Source organism: Acipenser ruthenus, chromosome 14 (genome assembly GCF_902713425.1).
Source record: "Acipenser ruthenus chromosome 14, fAciRut3.2 maternal haplotype, whole genome shotgun sequence".
NCBI classification, from domain to species: domain Eukaryota; kingdom Metazoa; phylum Chordata; class Actinopteri; order Acipenseriformes; family Acipenseridae; genus Acipenser; species Acipenser ruthenus.
This window is the reverse complement of record NC_081202.1, coordinates 18,876,368-18,896,889: the sequence shown is the minus strand read 5'-3', so window position 1 is coordinate 18,896,889 and position 20,522 is coordinate 18,876,368. Positions and strand designations below refer to the sequence as shown.

The following is a 20,522-nucleotide window of genomic DNA, read 5'->3' as shown; positions in this document are numbered from 1 at the left end:
GAAAAAAGGATATTCCAGTATTGTCCCCTTTCCTTTGTGTAACAATAGACAAGTTTTCTTATCTTGTATGTCTCTTGATGTGGCCTCTATCCATGAGAGAGGAGATCACAGCTACTATGAATATTCTTCTTTAGGAGGTTAAGCTTGTTTGACTGTAATCCATATGAATCTGATCATCACGTCACAAAGTAAAAGAACATACTTAAGACTGCCAGTGCATGGAGTGTACCCTTACTTTAATAGATACTGGGATAAAAGTGTTTGGCGTGGTGCAAGCTTTAAAATAGGAGACAACAACAAATGGCGCAGTTCTTAAACACATTTATTTAATTCAAATGCATTCAGAAATTTAATATAATATTGCACCAGCATGACTTAAAAAGATGGTTTAAAGCTAGGCTATATAATGCTTCAGAAAGAAAAGGAACAGTATTACTGAACCGGTTATACAATGCATTTGCTAGAGCTAGACTTTGTCAAGTGCAAAGTGAAATAAAAACTAGAAAGCCTGGGTGTTTTCAATTTGTATCATGCAAGTTTTGGAAAGTTAACAGTATTTTATAACACTTTTTTCCCCCCAAAAAAACTAGAGCAAACTTTTAAAAGGTGAAAAAGCTTAAACGTGTCCCTGAGTGTGTGATCAAAGAAAATACATGTGTTGAATCTGTGAGGCAGAACAGCACAGTTTGTTACACTTTTTTAAATCACAAACTGTATTATCCTTAAACAGATTCAGAGGAGTATATTCAATTGAACTAAGCAACAGGAAATTAAACATCTAACAGTGCTTATAAGTGTATTTAGTCTATTTCTGTCTCTAAAAATATGTAACTTTAATGACAATGGCAATTAGATCCACCACTGTACTATAGATCAATTGAATAGACCACACTGTTTTGACTTTGAGTGTATTTAGAAGATAAATGTTTAACTACTTATAAAGTATTTCATTTCAAAACAATTACTTCTGAGTGCAGATCCTAGAGAATAGACAAAATGTATTTCATACAGCACATTCATTTTCTCAATGTGTAGCAATATAAAAATACAATATTGAACAAGTGCTACTGGGTGACAAACTTCAAATTTAGAAGTGAAGGCTTTTCAAGTCTGTTTCAATGCAAGAATGTGATGCATATTATTACTTCAGATATGAATCTTAATTCTAGTTACAATGTATCAGAAATACTTAATTAAAAAAATAGAATGATGATTTTAAATTCTAAATTCAACAACAATTCCTCTATATAATGTCACAAATCTAAAAACAGGGCACATACTTGAAGTTTACCAAATGGTCTTTAGCTTATCAGCAACCTTTCAGTTGGTCTAGTTTCTTATCTAACTTGCAAGAAGCATAGAACTCTTACAAAACCTTGGCATTAAATGCATTTATCATATTACCAAAAATTAAATTACACAACATACAAAATACATACTTCAATGGCCCGAAAAATATGCGCTTTGAAATATCTGATCTCAAGAAAATCTGTATAAAAATATAACACTTCTGTTGCACACTTACCAAATAAGATGGTGGATTAAAAAATACGTTATGCTTTTGGCATAAGAATTTGGCTTGAAATTAGAAGGAAAATGTATAAACTCAGTGAGGTACAGTATAGAAACATTAGCAGAAACGTTATCTCTTTTGCTGCACCTTTTAAACAATCAATAGATTAGTTTAGCAGAATGTCATCACCCAGATTACTGAAAGCTGTAACGGTCCTTAAAAGTCATAAAAACCCATAACTACTTTACAGGGTATATCAAATAATTCATGGGGCTCAATAAAAAATACAACTCCCCCATTTTTTTATAACCACCTAAAAAAAGTATCTCCATAGCAGCTTGATATGGGTCATCAAATCTATCACTGTCTGCATCACTTTGTGTGAAATATTTTGCTTTGTCTGCAGCTGTTTTATTCAGTTTTGGCAAGACATCAAGTCACATTGGTTTTCTGTCTCTCTCTCTCCATTTGCCATTCTGAAACCACAGATCTAGAGGGGCACATCTTGATCTCATAAAGCCCAAAAATGTGTCACATGTCTTTGGTTGTGCTGCTTGCAGCCAATCACAGTCGAATGGAACAGAGTCAATGTGGTTCTTGGACTGATCTCGAGGGAAGCAGGGAGTCTTAGTCTTTGCAGTAGACTTTATCTTACTGGGGTTATGTGCTTGTATGTCTCCTTTTATTCATGCAGATCCTGCTGAGAAGGATTTCAGAATAAACTTGATTTATTGGACCTTTGACATGATAAGGCGAGTTAGAAATGGACAAAAAGTCTTGCAGTCCTGGTAGCTTGCTGTTCCTGCTGAAACCTTTCCCAGAGTGTCTGGAGAGCTTCATTTTTCTGTGAATAGTCGGTTTAGAAAATGTAAGCTTCCCTACCTGCAATAAATGAATGATATGAAATGAGCTTTGGTCAGTGAACATTAATAGATTTGGACTTAAAAAAAACAAACACTGCATCATTGATTGTAGAGTGAGGTTTTACAGATTATCTGTAAAACTCAAAATAAGCATAAAAAAGCAGTTACCAGGTTTTTACAATTCTTTACTATGGTTAGCGATCTCTTTATGTTTTTACCATACATACTGTATATGTTATTTATCCATAACTCTTAAGCAATCAATTGTGCTGGATTTAGAAATACTAAAAGCAACGTAATACATGACAAATGTTTTGACAAAGTATTTTTCATTATTATTATTATTGTTATAGTTATTAGTAGCAGGCAGCAGCTTGCAGTTTAACCTGCTGTACAACGAATTGAAATGTGATGGATACAGTTCCTATATTTAAATTATGCCGAAGTCAATATATATGTATTTAAAAAAACAACTGAGGACTTGTTGTTGTTGTTATTATTAATAACAATTTTGAATTCTGCAGTGCAAGACAACACATATACAGTTGGTTCACTTTTAATTTGCTTACTGTCTTAGTAATTTGTGATTATTTTTCAAAGTTCTGACAAGATTTACCTCTGATTTCACTATAATCTGAGTTGACTTTTGTCCGATTTGACTTAGGTTCTAAGTCATTTAAGTCTGACTTGTTTTGTGACGAGTACCTTTCCCTGCACATTGGTATGCTTTTACCATGGAATATTGTAGTAATCATTTATAAGGTGGTGCAGTCAGGCTAATGCCGTTCACCTCGGAGGCCTGAAGGTCACAGGTTAAGAAAAACAATTCATTCACACTGGGTCCTGGACACCTTGCTTTGATGAAACACTACACCTTTCTTAAGCATCAAAAGAATATAAATAAATAATAAAACAGTTAACGGCTTCAATTTCAAATCTCCTCATTAAAGAAACAAGCAGAAACACTTTAACAGCTGTCAAATATTTTAAGTTTTCCAGTGTTCTGAATCAGATGGGAGCAAAGAAACAAGCGGGCTACTTATTTCCAGATCAATTAGCCACAGTTAAGCCATGATGAATGTTTTTGCATGCCAGTGGTATCTAACCAATTATTATAGTTTAATGTTTCTGAGATCAAATCACTGTACGCATAGAAATGATACCACTTCAGAGAAAACATCTGCTACCAACATGCAGTTTTCTCAAAACCAGAATCGGCATACATAGCCTTGCTAATTACGGATTAAGTAAGACTGGCAGAATTACAAGGCCTACTGATTTACTTGTATTTTTATGCATCTCTAAGAGGCTGAGCCCAGTACTGGGTTGTATTTTTTTACATTTAAAAACTACTAGTAATGCTTTTAAAGAAATGCATAAAGTTAAATGACAAATATTTAGATTATGTTGAACATTCAAAATATGTCATTTGAATTTTGTTTCTTTTGGTATTAATACATAAACCCCCGTTGAGTGTTTAATAATTACGGAAGAACATTTAAAGTCCAGAGTTGGTAGAAATATACGAATTGGACAAAGGATCCTCCTGGTTTTGTCAGTGCAGCTGAATATCAGCAAGACATTCCAGATGCAGTCAGAGTGAGATTAATGTTATCTTGTATAGTATCTCACTTTAAAAGCAATCAAGAACACAGGTTTTAATCTATTGATTAAACCTGTCTCATGAAGAAAGTGTTGCTTACCTCGTGAAAGTGGCAGGCACATCTCCCCTGAAGGAACTCCTTGTAGCGACCCATTGTAATACTGAAGGTATCAATGACTTCATAGCCACACTTCTTTGCAGCAATGAGGATTTGGGAATTTTCACTAAAAAGATCCTTAACACCATTCTGAAATCAAAACCGATCAGATTGTCATTGCTATTTGTTTATATAAAGTAGTGCTTGACGAAAAGATATTTCATAAAAATATTCAAAACATAAGCAAAACAATACAATTGTTATTCATATCATTGTATTCATGTTTTATTAGAATATTATAATCAATTTAAATTATTATAAAGAGAGCTGTAAGTAGGTTTACTTTTTTAATGTATGCACACTGCATAGGGCTTTTCATAATAGAAACGGCTATAAAAAAAAAATAATAAAAAGCATTATATTTAGTCCAGGGAAACACACAGCATAAAGTACAATATTATTATTATTTATTTCTTAGCAGACGCCCTTATCCAGGGCGACTTACAATTGTTACAAGATATCACATTATTTTTTACATACAATTACCCATTTATACAGTTGGGTTTTTACTGGAGCAATCTAGGTAAAGTACCTTGCTCAAGGGTACAGCAGCAGTGTCCCCCACAAGGGATTGAACCCACGACCCTCCGGTCAGAAGTCCAGAGCCCTAACCACTACTCCACACTGCTGACAATATGGCAAGACAGGTATTGACCCCAGACACTACTGCAACATGCAAAAAACATTCAGTTAACAAACACCACTAATTAAATCAATCCAATGCATACATAGATGTGTATATAATATTAAAGCCTTTGTGTCATATGTTATTAAACCTAAAACACTTCTGCAAGCTTTATATTGTTAAATATATAATATCATCAACTTATTTTATGACAAAGGAACAAACTCACATGTGCACATAGCAAAATCATTCACTCCAACAGAGATACAGTTCAGAATATTACCTATTATATATATATATATATATATATATATATATATATATATATATTTTTTTTTTTCATGATCTGGAAGGCAGATTTTTATTTATGTGCATTAAAGGAAATATTTTTTCATCATTGTCCTCTTAAAGCATTTAACACCTTAATGTGGACAAACCTGTTTAATCATTATCCGTTTTGTTATTTTACCAGTTTATTTTGGTTTCTTCTTTCATTGTTTTTCTTTTGATATTCAGCAATAACACCTTCAGACACTGGGCTGGAGTGAAAGGTCGTTACTCGGAGAGGTAGTTTGAGGAGTGACCTCAGAGGATAGGAAAGGAAAGAGGTTCCCGACCAGCGGGAGCCTGCTTGGCCAGAGGAGAGAGAACGGCCTTGAAGGCAGGCTGTTATGCAGCCTCGGGAACCAGAAAACACATAAGATTGGCTCGGTGGAGCCCACGACAGGCTCTGTGGAGCGGCAGTCTTGTAGGAGGAATAGGCTCTTGCGCTGAAGAACCTGGAAAAGGAATGACTGAAGAGGGAGCTGGAAATAGAGCCCAGTCTCAATTTGAGGAAGATAAAGAGCAGGAGCTGCTAAAGAATAGTGTGTGTGGCCGGGGGTCCCCTCTGACCCACGCAGTTAGAACCCCCCCCCTCAGCAGAGGCATGGATAGTGGCGGCCATAGAGGTCGGGGGAGTGAGCCTCACTTATCCCCAAAGGTTGGGCCCCCGGCTCCCCGCATATCCCCACACCCGTGGGACAAACAGTAGTTCATGTGCCAATGCATAAAAGGAGGAAAAAACATACTAGACAAACAAGGGATATTGTTTTTTGGACAAAAGAATGGGTAGAGTGGAATTATGTGTTTACCTGCCGCACAGTGGAGAGGAAAAAAAAAAACTATTAGGGGGGAAAACCTCTGGTAGACCCGGTGGATCAGGTAGCCCCCACTCCAGACATGCTAACAATTTTTTGGTGAGCTGCAGCTATATCGGAAACAGATGTATGTATGATTCTTGGTTCTTAATTAGATGCTGATTGATGTTGGCTTTTGCTGCTGAGGTGGCTGCTCTAATTCTAAAGGAGTGAGGAGTGTAGAACTGAGGAGAAAGGCCTGCTTTGGAGATGAGAGAGGCACGGTGAGTTGAGAACCAATGTCTTAACTACTGCATGGGAGGAGCTGGTGAACAGTGGATCTGTCATGAGGAAAGGCTTCTTGCTGTAGATGTATCTAGACAGGGAGGTGTAGGGACATAATGGAGAATAAATCTTCGACAGCTGTATAAATAAATTGAACCTGACCAAGTTGATCTATCTTAGAGATGTGAAGCATAATTAGGAAATGAGAATCTAGAACTAAGGAGATGTTGTTTGGAATGGGTGCCAAGAGAAGGGAAGCTGGAAAGGGATAGGACTGTATAGTTGGAGTATCTGAGGAATCCAAAGAAAGCAGTTAAGCACATGAGGAGGTCGTCGAAGGGGTTGAAACTGCCTTTTCGCAAGACTGATATGAGCAACTGTAGAATATCTGAAGATATAGGAAGTCGAGATGGGGAAGTAGGAGGGGAACTCTTAGATATGCCACTGAGAGTCAGGCGTATTGCTGGAATGGCCAGAAGAATCGGAGAGGACACTGACATGAGACGGTAATGAAACTGAATTCCGGAGATGTAAGATTTGATTGTGGAAGAGGAGAGGTGTAGAATGTCTTGTGCGTGGACGATAAAGGCTAGGATCCAGTCTTGATTAAATGGAATGGGCTGATCTTTTGTTTTTTTGCACAGAAGGAGGAGAAAGATCAGCCTGTATAGTAGGATGATCTTGTTGATGGGGCTAGGTCAGCGGACATGTAATTTCTAGCAGATTGGAGAAGGTTGAAGACAGGAGAGCTCGCAGGAATACTAGGTGCTGGTATTGCGGAATTTGGAGAAATGTTGGAGATGCTGTGGGAACCAACTGCTGAAATCTGGCGATCTGTAGGCGAGAAAGAGCATCAGCTGCATTATGTGGACTGGGAATGTAACATGCTTGAATGAAGAAATTAAGACACCTGAAATCCAAACAAGGTGACGTAGTAACTGCATTAGAAGGGGAGAGGAAGATCTTCCTTTATTGATGATATGGATTGGATGGCCATTCGCTAGAGAACCATTCAGTCCCAAGGTAACCCCCAAATGCTAAGAATGCAGCATCAGTAAAGAGATTCAAATCATGAGGAGCTGAAATCAGGTCTTCATAAAATAAGGACAGGCTGTTCCAGTGACTAATTAAAGTAGCCCACATCTTTTAATATCCTTTCTTGCTTTGGTTGGTATATTGATGTGGGAGTCGAGATGTTTTGTTGTGATTGATAGATGCAGGAGATGAGATATGAAGGTTCTTCCCCGTGGAATGATGCAGATAGCATAGTTGAAATGGCTGAGAAGGAATAGGAGGTTAATTAGAAGGCAGATGCGGTCTAGTTTGGATGGAGGAAGACAAGCTTCAAATTTCAAAGTGTCTAGAGTAATGCAGAGGAATTCAATGGAGTTGACTGGACCGATGGTTTTATCCTCGGAAAGCAGGACACCGATTGAAAAATAAGGGTTTTTGGTTAGATAATGCTTGAGCTGGAGGGTCTGAAGGAGGAGATATTAGCAGGAAGTCAGAGGAGATGCAGAAGGAATGGAACCTGGCGAGAGTTGAGAAGTAACCAGCAGAGAGCTTTGGAGTCAAAAATCTTTGATTAACATTTTTACCTTCTATGATATTGCGGCAAATCTGCGTGGAAAGAGAAGGACGGTGGATGGAAGTAGGAGCTGTAGGGGATGCAGCTGGGAGTCCAGGGGAAGGAGCTGGGGCTAAGGCTGCGGCTGCTGTTGATAAAGCGGTTATCAATATCATCGAGCCTGGTATTAATGGAGGAGATGGCATCTGCTACTGGCTGCATCAGAGTTCCCATGTCGTCAAAAAATTCCAGGCGAATTATCAGCGGCTGGTTGTGAGAAGGGAACTGACTGGTGTGCGGCTACTCTTTGAGTTGAAGCAGAGACGGGAGCGGTGGAGGGAGGATTGCATAGAGTGGGACTGCAGGCAGCCTGAACAGTGGCAGACAGGCTGGAAGGAATGTTAGGCTCAGCTGAAACGGCCTGGCAATAAAAAACAAAAATAGTAAGCCAATACAAGCCAGACGGTATGATGACTCCTTTTTTATAAAGGACTTTGAGCGGTTTGGTGATGGGTCAGTCTTTATAATGAAGTTGTATTGGATTGTTGGAGCAGGTCCGCTTGGAGCAGCGCAGCTGCTGTGTTTGCGGGGTTACTGTAGAAGCTACAGGGTCTGGATTGCAAGAAGCTGAATGGCCTGCGAGAGCAAAGCAAAGACAAACTCGGAATCGTCAGTCGCAGGAAAAAACTGTTGCACGAAGTTTTGACACTGCAAAGCAACGGAGTCGAAGTTTTGCAGAAAACAAACTGAAAACGCTAGACAGCGAGATGTGTGAGATTCAGACCTAAATAGGAGAAGATTGACTGGGAAAGCAGGGTGGAGCCCCGGATCTCATCCTCCGAAATAGGCCTATTCATTTTCTAACAAATGCCTCAGTTGAATATTATAACATAGGATTGCTATATAGTTCATTATTATTTTCAACTCTAATGTTTATAACATACTTTATCACACTCAATCACTAGATGCACTATTGATTGATCTGTAAGCTAAACTGTTTCCAATACATGTGGAAACAAGCCCTGAGTAAACAAAGTCTACCCACCAGAGAAAGAGATCGGACCCCATCTGCTGGGAAATGAAATCCCATTCCTAATGACTTCATCACAACAAGGATGCTTGAAAGATTCTCTCTGAGGAAGAAACATCAATTCAATTAGAAATCATCTTAAAAAAAGATTTATTTTATAAAGGCATAGGAAGATTTAGACAAAATAGACAAAACATCCACCGCAGCAAATAACTAAAATAATAACACGCTTGAAATACAAAGGATAAGATCTTTAATCTAATGCTATAGTAGTAAACAAAAAAAGCCTTCTACATACAACACTTTCTAAATCTGGTGACATATACTGTATATGTGTGTGTGTTTTTTATATTTCCCACATGCAATAACTCAGTGTTAAGACAGGTAATTATTCTCCTTTTCTCAGTTACCTTTTCAGGACCTTCTGTATAATTTGCAGGTGATTGGTATTAAGCCACTGAACACCTCCTACAACAAGCACGGTCTGGTCTGTGTTTTCTAGAGGTCGGGATCTAAGAGACAGTGGGAGGAACACATGTAATTCTGGGGGAGAACAGATGGCAAACATTTATATTAGCTATACATTTAATCCCAGTCCATCACTTCTGGCATGATGTTCAGAGAAACTGTTTTCCATTTTCTACTCTTGTCTTGCCACATGTATCCGTCATTGTGGCTTTAGATTCTGTTTATTGTAATTAGAAACATGAACTTGTTAAATAAATCTTTTTAAAATATTGCATAAAACCATTTTAACCACAAGAGCAAAAATTAATAAGTGTCTTAAGAGCAAATGGACATCCATTTAAGTGTGCCTATTACAGAAAAAAGTTACTAGAAAAGTTACCTTTGTATAAGCTGCTCTAAAGCCTTTTCAAATGTTGGTCTTTGGTCTTTGCTGAGCCAGAACTGAGGGTAATAGGAATAGCTGAGGAAAGTGTTTTCACCATTGACATTGTGATAGAGTTTAGTGTCATGAGCCTTGTCCCATTCCTCAAGAGTCTCATTCACACGTTCCATGAGGTAGTACATCATCCCTCTGTTTGTTGAATCACCGATAAAAATAACCTTATCATTGAAAAGAAAAAAATACATTGTACATAAGCAACACATAGCATCACTTCTTTCTATTTTTCTAACACAGCTGCTAAAAACTGCAGTAATCATTACAGTACCTTGTAGATGGCTCCCAGTTAATTATGACAAAACGTTATCTTTAAAAATCTTACTTTTTAAAAATACTTTGATTGATTTAAAGAGATACAGTAAAAAAACACACACACACACACACAGAGGTACCTTTTGTAGCACTTTGGCATGTAAATTAATTTTTATGTAACTGCTGTACAATACTTTGAATAAACCTTCTGTTTCTAACTATCAAAAAGCTGCTCAGCAGACAGACAGCAGCTCACCCTCTGCCTCTTGCTCTCTTTCTACAGGTGTCCCCCAAGGCTCAGTCCTGGGACCCCTCCTGTTTTCTCTATACACCCCCTCCCTGGGTCCCCTCATTTCCCATGGCTTTTCGTATCATTTCTATGCTGATGATGCCCAGATATTCCTCTCCTTTCCCCCCTCTGACTCCCACATTTCCTCCCATATCTCTACCTGTCTCTTGGCCATCTCCCCCTGGATGCACTCGTATCCTCTTTTAAACTCAGCCTCTCCAAATCAGTCCTAATTTTCTTCCTCTCCCTTTTTCCTCCCCCACCAATGATCTCTCTATCTCTGTTCCTCTTGAATCCACCACCATTTACTCTAAAAGGTAACAGTATTCATGTTTTTTGTAATTGCTCTTATTTTAAATCGTTCTTATCCATTTATTGTACTTCCTACTTGCTCTTAATAGAATTTACTCTTATAAGCAAATACCTTTACTACAAGTTTAACTGCTCTTAGTTGAATTCACATTTAAATGTAATTATTTACTATACTCTTTGATTTGCTCATTTGAATTTGCTCTCATTTTATTGTATTATCGGTTATGTGATTTTGTAATGTGATACTTTGCATTGTGATATTTTGTAACAACTAAGTCACTCTGGATAAGGGCATCTGCTAAGAAATAAATAATAATAATTTAACTTGCTTGTTCAGCATTTTATTTTTATTTATTTTTTTAAATTGAAAGCAGTTTTTTCAGTGTTTTCTCAATAATTGCACTGTGTCTATTTTTTGTTCATGGCTTCTCTGTCTGCCTGGGAAAGTAATTTTCCCCCAAGGGAAAACTAAGGAAGGATAGAGGACGAACAAAAGTCTCCCTGGTTTACTGAGACATCTAAATTGAGAGAAGTCAGATGCTCCGAGGTTGCATAGAGAGCCTCGTAATCTTTGCAGGTAGAACAAAAGTTCTGCAAAAGAGAATAAAGAAATAAACACAAAGAGGGCCAGGGGTCTCCCCCCCCCCCCCCCAGCTGTAAGAGCCACCTCTTAGTCAATGACTAGCTTGAAAGTTGGGAGCAAGCTTTGCTCGCCAAAGGGGGAGACTGACACGGGTGCAAATGAATAGATTTTAAGTGAGAGAATGGAAAACAAAATGTAGTTAGAAAAGTTATTTGGCTGGGGGTCCCCTCTGTCCAGCGGGAACCTTCCTCTCGGAGGATGAGACAACACTTTCGGCCTTTAAGGTTGGGAAGTGAGGTTGACTTGCAGCTAAGTGGAGGAGGAAAGGAGGATGTAGGAAACTGAAAACCAAGACAAGAATTAGGTAGTTGGCTAGAGTTTAAACAGGGTGACTGACAGGTAATACAGGTCATTTTAGTGGGTTGGCAGAAAGGGAGGAGCCCCAGCTCCAGCCCCCCGAACTACACAAGGTTTGATCCAGTAACTTGTAGAACATTATGTTAAAATGCTTTGCCTAGTCAAAGGCCACTACACTGAATCTGCCACGCTTAAGACAGTAGAATAAATAAAACCCTAAACATGCAAACCAAGTTTTATACACTGCAATTACAGTTTTACAATTGCTTTCAATTAGTTTGTTGTTTTTTTTTTAAAGAAAGCATATTTTTATATTTCTTTATAACTTTCATCTCTATTATATTCTATTGCATTTTAGGCCAACCAAAACCACAATTCTCAGTGACAGACAGTCACACTTTATTGAGTTTGGGTTTAAATCCTAAGTGCCACAAACTGGGTGCTTGGCTACTTTTACTGTCTTGTAAGGCAATTAAATGTTTCTGGCTTGCTGGCTCCCAGTCCTAATACACTGTATGAAACCCTTAGGGTATCAGAAACAAAATCTACCAAAACAGTATTTACAAATTTGAGTTCAGCTGATGTATCTTTGTATTAGATTACCCTTTTCTGTAGTTAAATGATAAACTTCATCCTCTAACCAGGAAGATTCATTTGCAGGCCCTTTCTCACATGGTAGCGGAATGCTGGAACATTCAGTCGCAATCTTTTGCTTTAGTTAAAATAACTGAATGCCTGAGTGTGTTTTTTAAATAGTTACCATCCGTAACCACTGACATCAATACTGTTTTTGCACCCAACTGCAGATACAGTTGGAAAAGCAGGGATCAAGACTTTGTTTGGGAAGAGCTCAGTGCTCATTTTTATATGATTCCATATGAACTGCAGTAAAACTAAAAGAAACATATCCATTTCTATGACAAATGTTTTGACCAAAAGTATTTTTCAATGTCTTTTTTAAAAAGTCATAGTTTACATAATTGCACTAAAACTCAGATTATTGGACATTACTTTGGAAGCAAACCCTGTTTTGGTAACTGAACTGAACACTGTCTAATACCAGACGATAATACATTCTAATCAGAGTTCTATTGCTTCATTACATTTCCATATAAAATACATTATATTGAATGTAATCCAATGGCTTTGAAATGCCAATACTCATAACTGAAGTGGGATGCAGATTTATCTTTCTTATGCTGAGCATTTGAAACACTGGAAAATGTAATTATTTTCATATAAATTATAAAATTCCTACAGTAGATTGCTTTGACTTGAGGCCAATTTGCTTTTTCATTGTTGTTTTGCTGATAATACTGAAACAGAAAAAGGAGCAGTGTACACGGACGGCAATGTCCAACTGTGTAAATGATTTGAGACCAAAGTGAACATTTCGGTTGTTTCACAGCCTATACACACATTAAGCTTACATTAGGAACAAGGAACAACACCAACTTACTCCACCTTCTTAAGATAACAGATGTTATTTATTTTTGGTTAATATGGGAGCGAAGAATAAACTATACTTTAGCCATTCAAATAAAAATGTCTTCCTCCTTAACTCTTACGTTGAGGTATAGAGAACTCCACTTTTGCATAACCTACGAATAAATATTCAATTCACAACCGTCTACCTTGCCATTCATGAACTCATTAGTCGATTTCAGGTCAAGCCAAATCTCATTCAAATGTTACCTGGCCTAGATTTGTATTGCCTTATTCTACAAAGGCACAGAGATCTTGATAATGCCTAAGACGAAATGGTCTCCACTTCACACTTTATTGCTATTAAAGGCGGAATACGTTTCTGTGGTTGCCAAGGGACAGGTTAATGGTTACACTCTGATTTAACTGGTTAGAGAGGATTCTAAGAGCTATACTGAGGCCACAGGGGTGCTTAAACTTAAACTACTGAAACAGAGAGTGATATAAAGTAAATCCAAAAAACAAGAACAATACATTCATTAAGATAACGAAGATATCCCCTACCCACGCCAAAATGCTCTTTAAATCCAAGCAGCTTGTTTATGATGAATATTTACATATACGAAAGAGTTTTAATAAATAAATAAAATTGCTTCAGTGATTTTTTTTTTTAATTAGTATTCATTGTACCACAGTAAACAGAACAGTCATTAATGGCTTTTGCGTTTAGTTAGCAGTTACTGGAAATGTACTTTATACTTTAAACCAGGAGCGTTGACGGTTGAACCCTCATTGATAATGTACATACATGTACTGTAGCTTTGTGGTTGTTAGCTGCCTAGATATTCCAAAATGTAAAGTTAAATGCCTTGTAGCACAAAAGTAATTTGTATTGCATCTTTCCCACACTTTTGTCTTCATACTTCCTGTACAGTACCTCATACTTACTTAACTGACTGTATCTCATATAATACTTATAACTTGACAGCCTATTGGCTTTTTAGTGTTTCTGTTAATTTAAAAGATCTGGCCATTCAAATTAACAACAATACTAAAGCATTAATTGGAAACAAATCTTGTTTAGGATGATATGCCTGGTTTCCCTTAATGGGGTCTATTCATATGGTAAGAGTGGCAGATCTAAATACTGCTACAGTTTAAATATAAAAAATAGGTCTTAACCTGGCATTTTACTTATTTTTAAAAACAAAAATGACATAAAGAAACTCAAAGACACATATGTTAGAGAGTCCGCTTCTTTTAATGATTTAACTATTTAGATCTACCGCCATTTAGATCAATTGAATAGACCCCAGTGTGTGTTTCTCCTTGCCTTCTGTCCAACTGGTCTCTTGTCAGCAAGGAACAATAAACCTCTAGATGTTTTATAAAACAAATGTTTAAAAAAGACCACCATGACCCTGACCACAGTGTTCAAAGAATATGTGACTCTGTATATCTAATCCTGCTGTTATGTACTGAACACCCTTTTTCAGTTGCAAAGCTGTCTGTTTGCTGTTGTGTAGCCAGTGCCTGTATGCATGTTTAGTGTTTCCAAGACATCCATGAAAATGGACAGTCACATCAGACTAGGATTGCTTTTATTACAATAAATTAAAAAGCACATGGAATTCACCAAATATAAAATGAATATAAATATACATTTAGTGAAAAAGTAAAACAAAAAAAAAACAGGGTACATTGTGGGAAGAAAAGAAATACCAATCTTCACCCAAAGTGAAGAAAAATGAATGACTTCAATAACATCAAAAACACAAATCAGTGAAACTGGAAGACTTCATTCTTACAGAAAGAAACAGGATATCTTCCCAAATAATTGCCTCTGAACTGATGACATATTTCAGTATATTTAAACAGCAAACAGACAGTGCCATGCACAAGCACAAATGTCTATAAAAGATCAAAGCATTGTCCATTCTGGAAGGAAGAGAAACTTGGTTAAACAATATATGCATATGCATTTTGCCTTTAGGATTTGCACTCATTACTGGTGTATCTTATTGTTTGATTGGTTTGACACAGAATAAAAGACAGGCACAGTAGCACGAGTGGTCTCAGTTCCTGGTATATATACCTTAGCTGGCTTTAATAATATCACATTTAAAATCACATTTTTCAGTGAGGCACGTGCAACAGAAATGACTTACTTCATGGTGGCATGTTACACACAATGGTTACCTTTTTTCCTTCCATGCATGTTTGGAGCTGAGACCTGTTTAACACAGGATGGTAACAGTTTTCTGGTTGCCAAGATACCTCTCTCCAATCACAGGTTCTGTTATCAGCGCAGCTCAGACATGGAACAATCCAACGGCCTTTGGAAAAAACAGAAAATGAAAAACAAGGGTAAAGGTATAGCATACGTATTGGGAAAGGATGGTAAATTACTGTGCATTTACTGTGAGTGAAAAGACAACATTATTTTTATGCAAAGAAAATATAATGTAGGCATTGTGAGGTCTTTGGTGACAGCTTTACTGATAGTATTGTATTCAATGCTATACCTCACCTGAATGAATGGCACATTCTTTCAGTAAGTGAAACCGGAAAGAACTATAACTTGATATATATCAACAGATAAAACAATAAATACACCCAGGTCTGCACCTCATAAGAACTACAGTACAAGGCTCCATACATACTTTGCTTTACTGACTCCCTGGCTTGATAAATAAATCTTAAATACAGAACAGTATCCTGTACAGTTTAACAAAAAAAAAAGCAAGATTCCTCTCTCTACTACAGCTGTTTGTCAGCATGTTACCAGCCCACCGTAAGATGAAAAAAAGGTTAGCTTGGATTTAAGATATTGAAATTAAGACTCCATCTGCTCTCAATTATTGTACTGTCTGTTATTTTGACTGTAAATTGGAAACATAAGAGCTTAGACCTGTGGGACCTTTTCTCAACTTTAGAAATAGGGTGCTAAATTTTTTTCATTGTAAGCACGTTTCTTCACTAAATATTGGTTATGGTTGGTGAGACAGTATTATCAATAGTCTGACCCCCTTGCATTAACAATTGTGTATATTATCACTGAAATGAATCAATTATATTCCAAACTTCTTGTGTGCAAGACATTCCAGTTTATTAGACACTGAAAATATTATGGTGCTGCTTTACCATAGGAAAGCTCATTAATAGTTCTGGATTAGACTAGGGCAAAAATTGCCTGCTGCTATGGAAGGACTTAAAAAGAAGTATAGTTATCAGGGAACATAAGAGTATAGATTACTGATTTTAAGCAATCATCTCTGTGAACTGACCTTTTTCCAATTTCAATTAAAACAGGATGTTTTACACTAGAAGAATGACGCTCAGATCGCACTGTACCAGCAATCCACTAATGCTTTCCATTTGTGTTGCAACATTTATACTGTCTGTAGACACTGTAATTGCTCCTTCCTTCCTCAGGATATGAATGATGTTGTGTAAATTTCTCTGTATTATTTATACCCCTGCTAGGAAAACATTATGCAGACCCAGTAGCAATATTAAAACACTGTAAAACTGTGACAAAACTGGACTTATCTGTCTGTCTTATACAGAAAATGATCTTCGTTAACCTGACAGTTATTGTGTTACCATCATACAGCATGGCCTTTCCTATGGAATACCAACTGTTTCAGAGACAGCACACAGAGGAACATTAGGAAACACTTGACTGCACCGTAGCTGTAAGTGTGTGTGTAAAGGACTAACCTTTGGCATCTCCAGAGTTGCAGGCCTGTACCTGACCCTGGGAACCCAGAGAGAGGTAGCTGCTGGGGAGAGACTCCAAGCCACAAGGCTCCTCAGGCTGAATTACCAAACCGCAGTCCTGCATGAACACACACACAAAAAAATGAATAATGAAATGAAAGTTCAACGCAGGATGATAGATGATATGTCAAAACACTGTACAAAACCAAGCCCAAGATTTTTCTTAATCCCATAACCGAATCCAATATAGAGGTTGTTATTATTATTTTAAATAGATACAGAGCACAATGCTTGTGTGCCAACACTATAGGATTCTGAAAAGAACTGTAAGTTGTAGTATTATTAATTCCATCTGAAGTAGGGCAACTCTGAAGCTCTCTTTAGCTGTCAGCACTGTAATGTGGGTGTTTCATGGTATGATAAAGTCACCTCTTCAGGTTATAAAGTCAGAGGTTTAAATTATGCTTACATCTACCAACAGGACTGGTACAGGGTAAAAATAAAATCATAGTCAGCTTTAATGTGATGTTCTAACCCAGACTGACATCTGAAAAGTTAGACTGTTTCATACTTCAAGTTCATTTCATTGAATCGTACTTTTATACACTTGGGATTTTGCTGTACGTGTGTAGGAATATTCAAATGAACATGTGGAATTCTAAATGAAAGCATGATGGATCTGCAGGCAAATAAAAATGATAGAATGCTTTAACCTTAAAAGTTTGTACAAAATTAAAAACAGCCATTTAGTGTGGAACAGAGACTGGGGCTGTTTAAAAAGAAAACAGCAAAAAAAAAAAAAAAAAAAACACTACCCATTTAACAGTGTCCTGTTATGTATTCAAAACTTTTACTGTAGTGTGTTTACATGGTAAACCAGAACAACAGCTTTTGAAAACCTATTCCCCAAGAACGGCCTGTCAATGTGGTTCCGAAGCACACAGCTGGTGTTTCCCAGAGCTTCCAAACTCTCTGGCAGTACTTTTTAACAAGAGTTGAGGGTATTGAGGAATGCTTTACCTTAGTCATTATAAAATTGCCAACAATGTACACAAAGATAATTATCACATTCCTTTTCCAGGGTTCTTCAGACTGTGTGGTACTGAATCAGAAAACCTTTGAACTGCAAACTCTCTTGGCTGTTTCTCCAAAGACTTCCACTGATTCAAATGTGTTTAACAGGTATCAAAGTGTCTCCCTGGCACCAGGCCCTCTCGGCATAGCGTTAGTTGTACAGGTCAGACAAATATAACAAGATGAATGACACTGAGAATCTCTAGTGTCAAACTGCAATGTCCACTTGGAGCCTTAGGGTCTGGACATACTGTGGAACTATTTGGCGGCATTACTGAAACTAACACCAAGATCAGAAAGCCCCTGCCTTGCAGCACAACAATTTGCACAGGGCTTCACGCAGCAGCACCAAATTCCTGAATGATACGCGACTGCTGTCAACAAAGTGCAACAAGACAACTTAACAGGGATTTTCTTGTTCATACTTGTGCACAGTGTATGTGGATAAACACAGCATCACTTTTGATTTTGAGAATATAAATAAATTAGCTCTAACCATACAGAAGTTTCGGCTGACTGTTTATTGTACATCTATATAAACCTGGCTTCAAAATTAGATTTTAAAAACACATCAGCATAAGTATAATCACTTTATAATAAACTTTTTTATTATTATTATTTTTAAATAATCATTTTTGTTGAAATGGTAATGGTATGAAATTAAAATATATTTTAATGCATGGACAAAAAGATTTATTAACTACTGTTACAGAGATCAAACTATTTAATCATAAAATAATTCATCTGGAAGGTAACCAAGACCTAATGTGAAGCCAGGTTCTCTGGATTAAAACTACATTTGAATGGTTTCAAGAATATACTTTACAGCAATGTATTTGTTTTATTCCAATAAAATAAAAAGAAAAACTGTAGGAAACTTATGTGTTTTTATACAAACATTGGTGTCCACATGTGCTGCTTCCAGATGTATCCATCTTATATTAACACAGTTATAATATGTTTTGATCAAGAGAACACTAACTTATCCTGATAAAAGCCTAACTGAAAAAGCTATCGAGAAAGGTCAGGGAGCCTCATTTACAGTTCCACAGACTTACACTGTGGGTTTTGTTAGTTGCTTGTAGATTTATCAAGTCCTGTAAAGGAGCTAAGTTGCCTGGCCTTAGCTTTCCTAAATATTGTATGTTTACAAACTATCAGTGACTTTGGACATTAGAGGCCAAGTCAAGTAAACTGATGTAATCATTATCCTCCTCAGTGACTGATCAAACATAATTATTTATACAAATGTTATACATTTATACTGTATATAATAAAAAAACTGTAGTCTGCTAAGCCAGCACACAAGTTCATAAAAAAGTACTGATGACACAACTGCAGATGGAATACTTGCCAACTCTATAGCTTTAGGTCACAGACTATGGCATTATCATGGTAGTTGTATACAATATACACATTCATTTAATTGAATAATATATGTATTTTTGTAGCCAAGTGTTGCAGAAATCAAATTGAAATCTGGCAGGAAAATGAAAATGATTGTGAAAGTATGAATTGTAATACAGCAGTGTTTTAAATCAGTTTGACCAAGGGTGAGGGTGCAGCAATCTAAAAGTTGATGAATTATAAGCAAACACTCAAGCTGAGTTGTCTAAATCAGTCCTACTGTAAGTGCTTTACTTAGTATTGATTTAAATGTAAAATATGATTAGATTAGTGTAGGCATTCTATATGTAGCCTATAACCACAAATCACATGTTTATAACACCTTTTAGCAAACCAGAACAGTGCGCTTTCTTTCCATTGGGCTTCTTTCCCAAGTAAGTGTCTCTGATTTAGGGAATCTTTCTCTGATTTACGGAATCTATTGGTTTCATTTTAGTTCTATATGTTTTTTTTTTTGTTGTTTTTTTTTTTTGTTTAAACTGTATTCTGGACTACTGTACAGAACATTACATTGTATTTCTATTACAACAGGTATATGTTTTTGGAGAGCCATTTTGTTTCACTGTATAAATTATTGAAGATGTTCAGCTTGGTAAGTTATTATTAGTTTCAAATATTGCTGGAGGAATGTTGCTTGATTGTCATCAAAATTTATGGCACTTTATTTCCAAAATGTTGGCAGGTATGAGATGTTGATCACATGGGTATATTATTTTGAGATATGTTCCCCCTTAGCGACATGAAGGCTGATGTTTTTTTAATATTTTAAAAATATATATATTTTTCAGAAATGTTACATGGCTTCATTCTCGAACAAGCAAGAGTGAAATATTTTAACCATACGTCAACAGGAGGAAACTAGACTGGGTGAACCTGGCTGCTAACACAATACATACTCAAAACTCAAAGCAGGAGTATACCGTGTAAATACAGAGGATGCCTTTTGGAATGATGAAATGCTTAGTGCAATGAAACCTACGCATGCCAGACTGACTGACCAGAACAATCTCTTACCTCAGCCCTTAACTTCAAATCAATTTGAATGCATCATAAAGCATTTGTTCACAAGGCCAGAAAGTAGTAATGGAACAACTTTATCCATAAAGTAACTAAAACTGAAAGACAAACCTTTCGACAAATGTCTTGTGTCTTCCCTTCTCCCTTTATTTTTCTAATATCGCCCCAGTCCTTTTATTTCAAAACACCAATTTACTGTACACCTGATTTAACCATTTTTAAGTTTCTCACATGCACCAAACAGAGTATTTAGCCTATTTTATTGTGCTGTGAATTTATGATACTGTACTGTCAAGAATGCTCCATGACGTTCCCTTTCCTCAACTTGCTACAGTATCGTGAATAGTTCAATTAAGGACTTGGTACTTTATAGATTTATTTTGGCAACACTCCATGTGGCAATGGAAAGCACGAA

General features: G+C 36.8%; 1 protein-coding gene across 2 annotated transcripts in view; it reads right to left on the bottom strand.

Moving 5' to 3' along the window:
• Positions 1 to 305: 305 nt before the first annotated feature.
• The window catches only part of LOC117419621 (cadherin-like and PC-esterase domain-containing protein 1), a 76,611-nt gene continuing 56,394 nt past the window's right edge, over positions 306 to 20,522 (bottom strand). For both annotated transcript variants that reach the window (XM_058986025.1, XM_058986024.1), the window contains 7 exons: positions 16,610 to 16,727; positions 15,086 to 15,222; positions 9,609 to 9,829; positions 9,172 to 9,273; positions 8,777 to 8,864; positions 4,080 to 4,226; positions 306 to 2,395 (listed from right to left, as the gene is read on the bottom strand). In XM_058986025.1, coding sequence (XP_058842008.1) covers positions 2,174 to 2,395; positions 4,080 to 4,226; positions 8,777 to 8,864; positions 9,172 to 9,273; positions 9,609 to 9,829; positions 15,086 to 15,222; positions 16,610 to 16,727 — 1,035 coding nt within the window. In that variant the 3' untranslated portion in view covers positions 306 to 2,173. The remainder of the gene's footprint in view (positions 2,396 to 4,079; positions 4,227 to 8,776; positions 8,865 to 9,171; positions 9,274 to 9,608; positions 9,830 to 15,085; positions 15,223 to 16,609; positions 16,728 to 20,522) is intronic.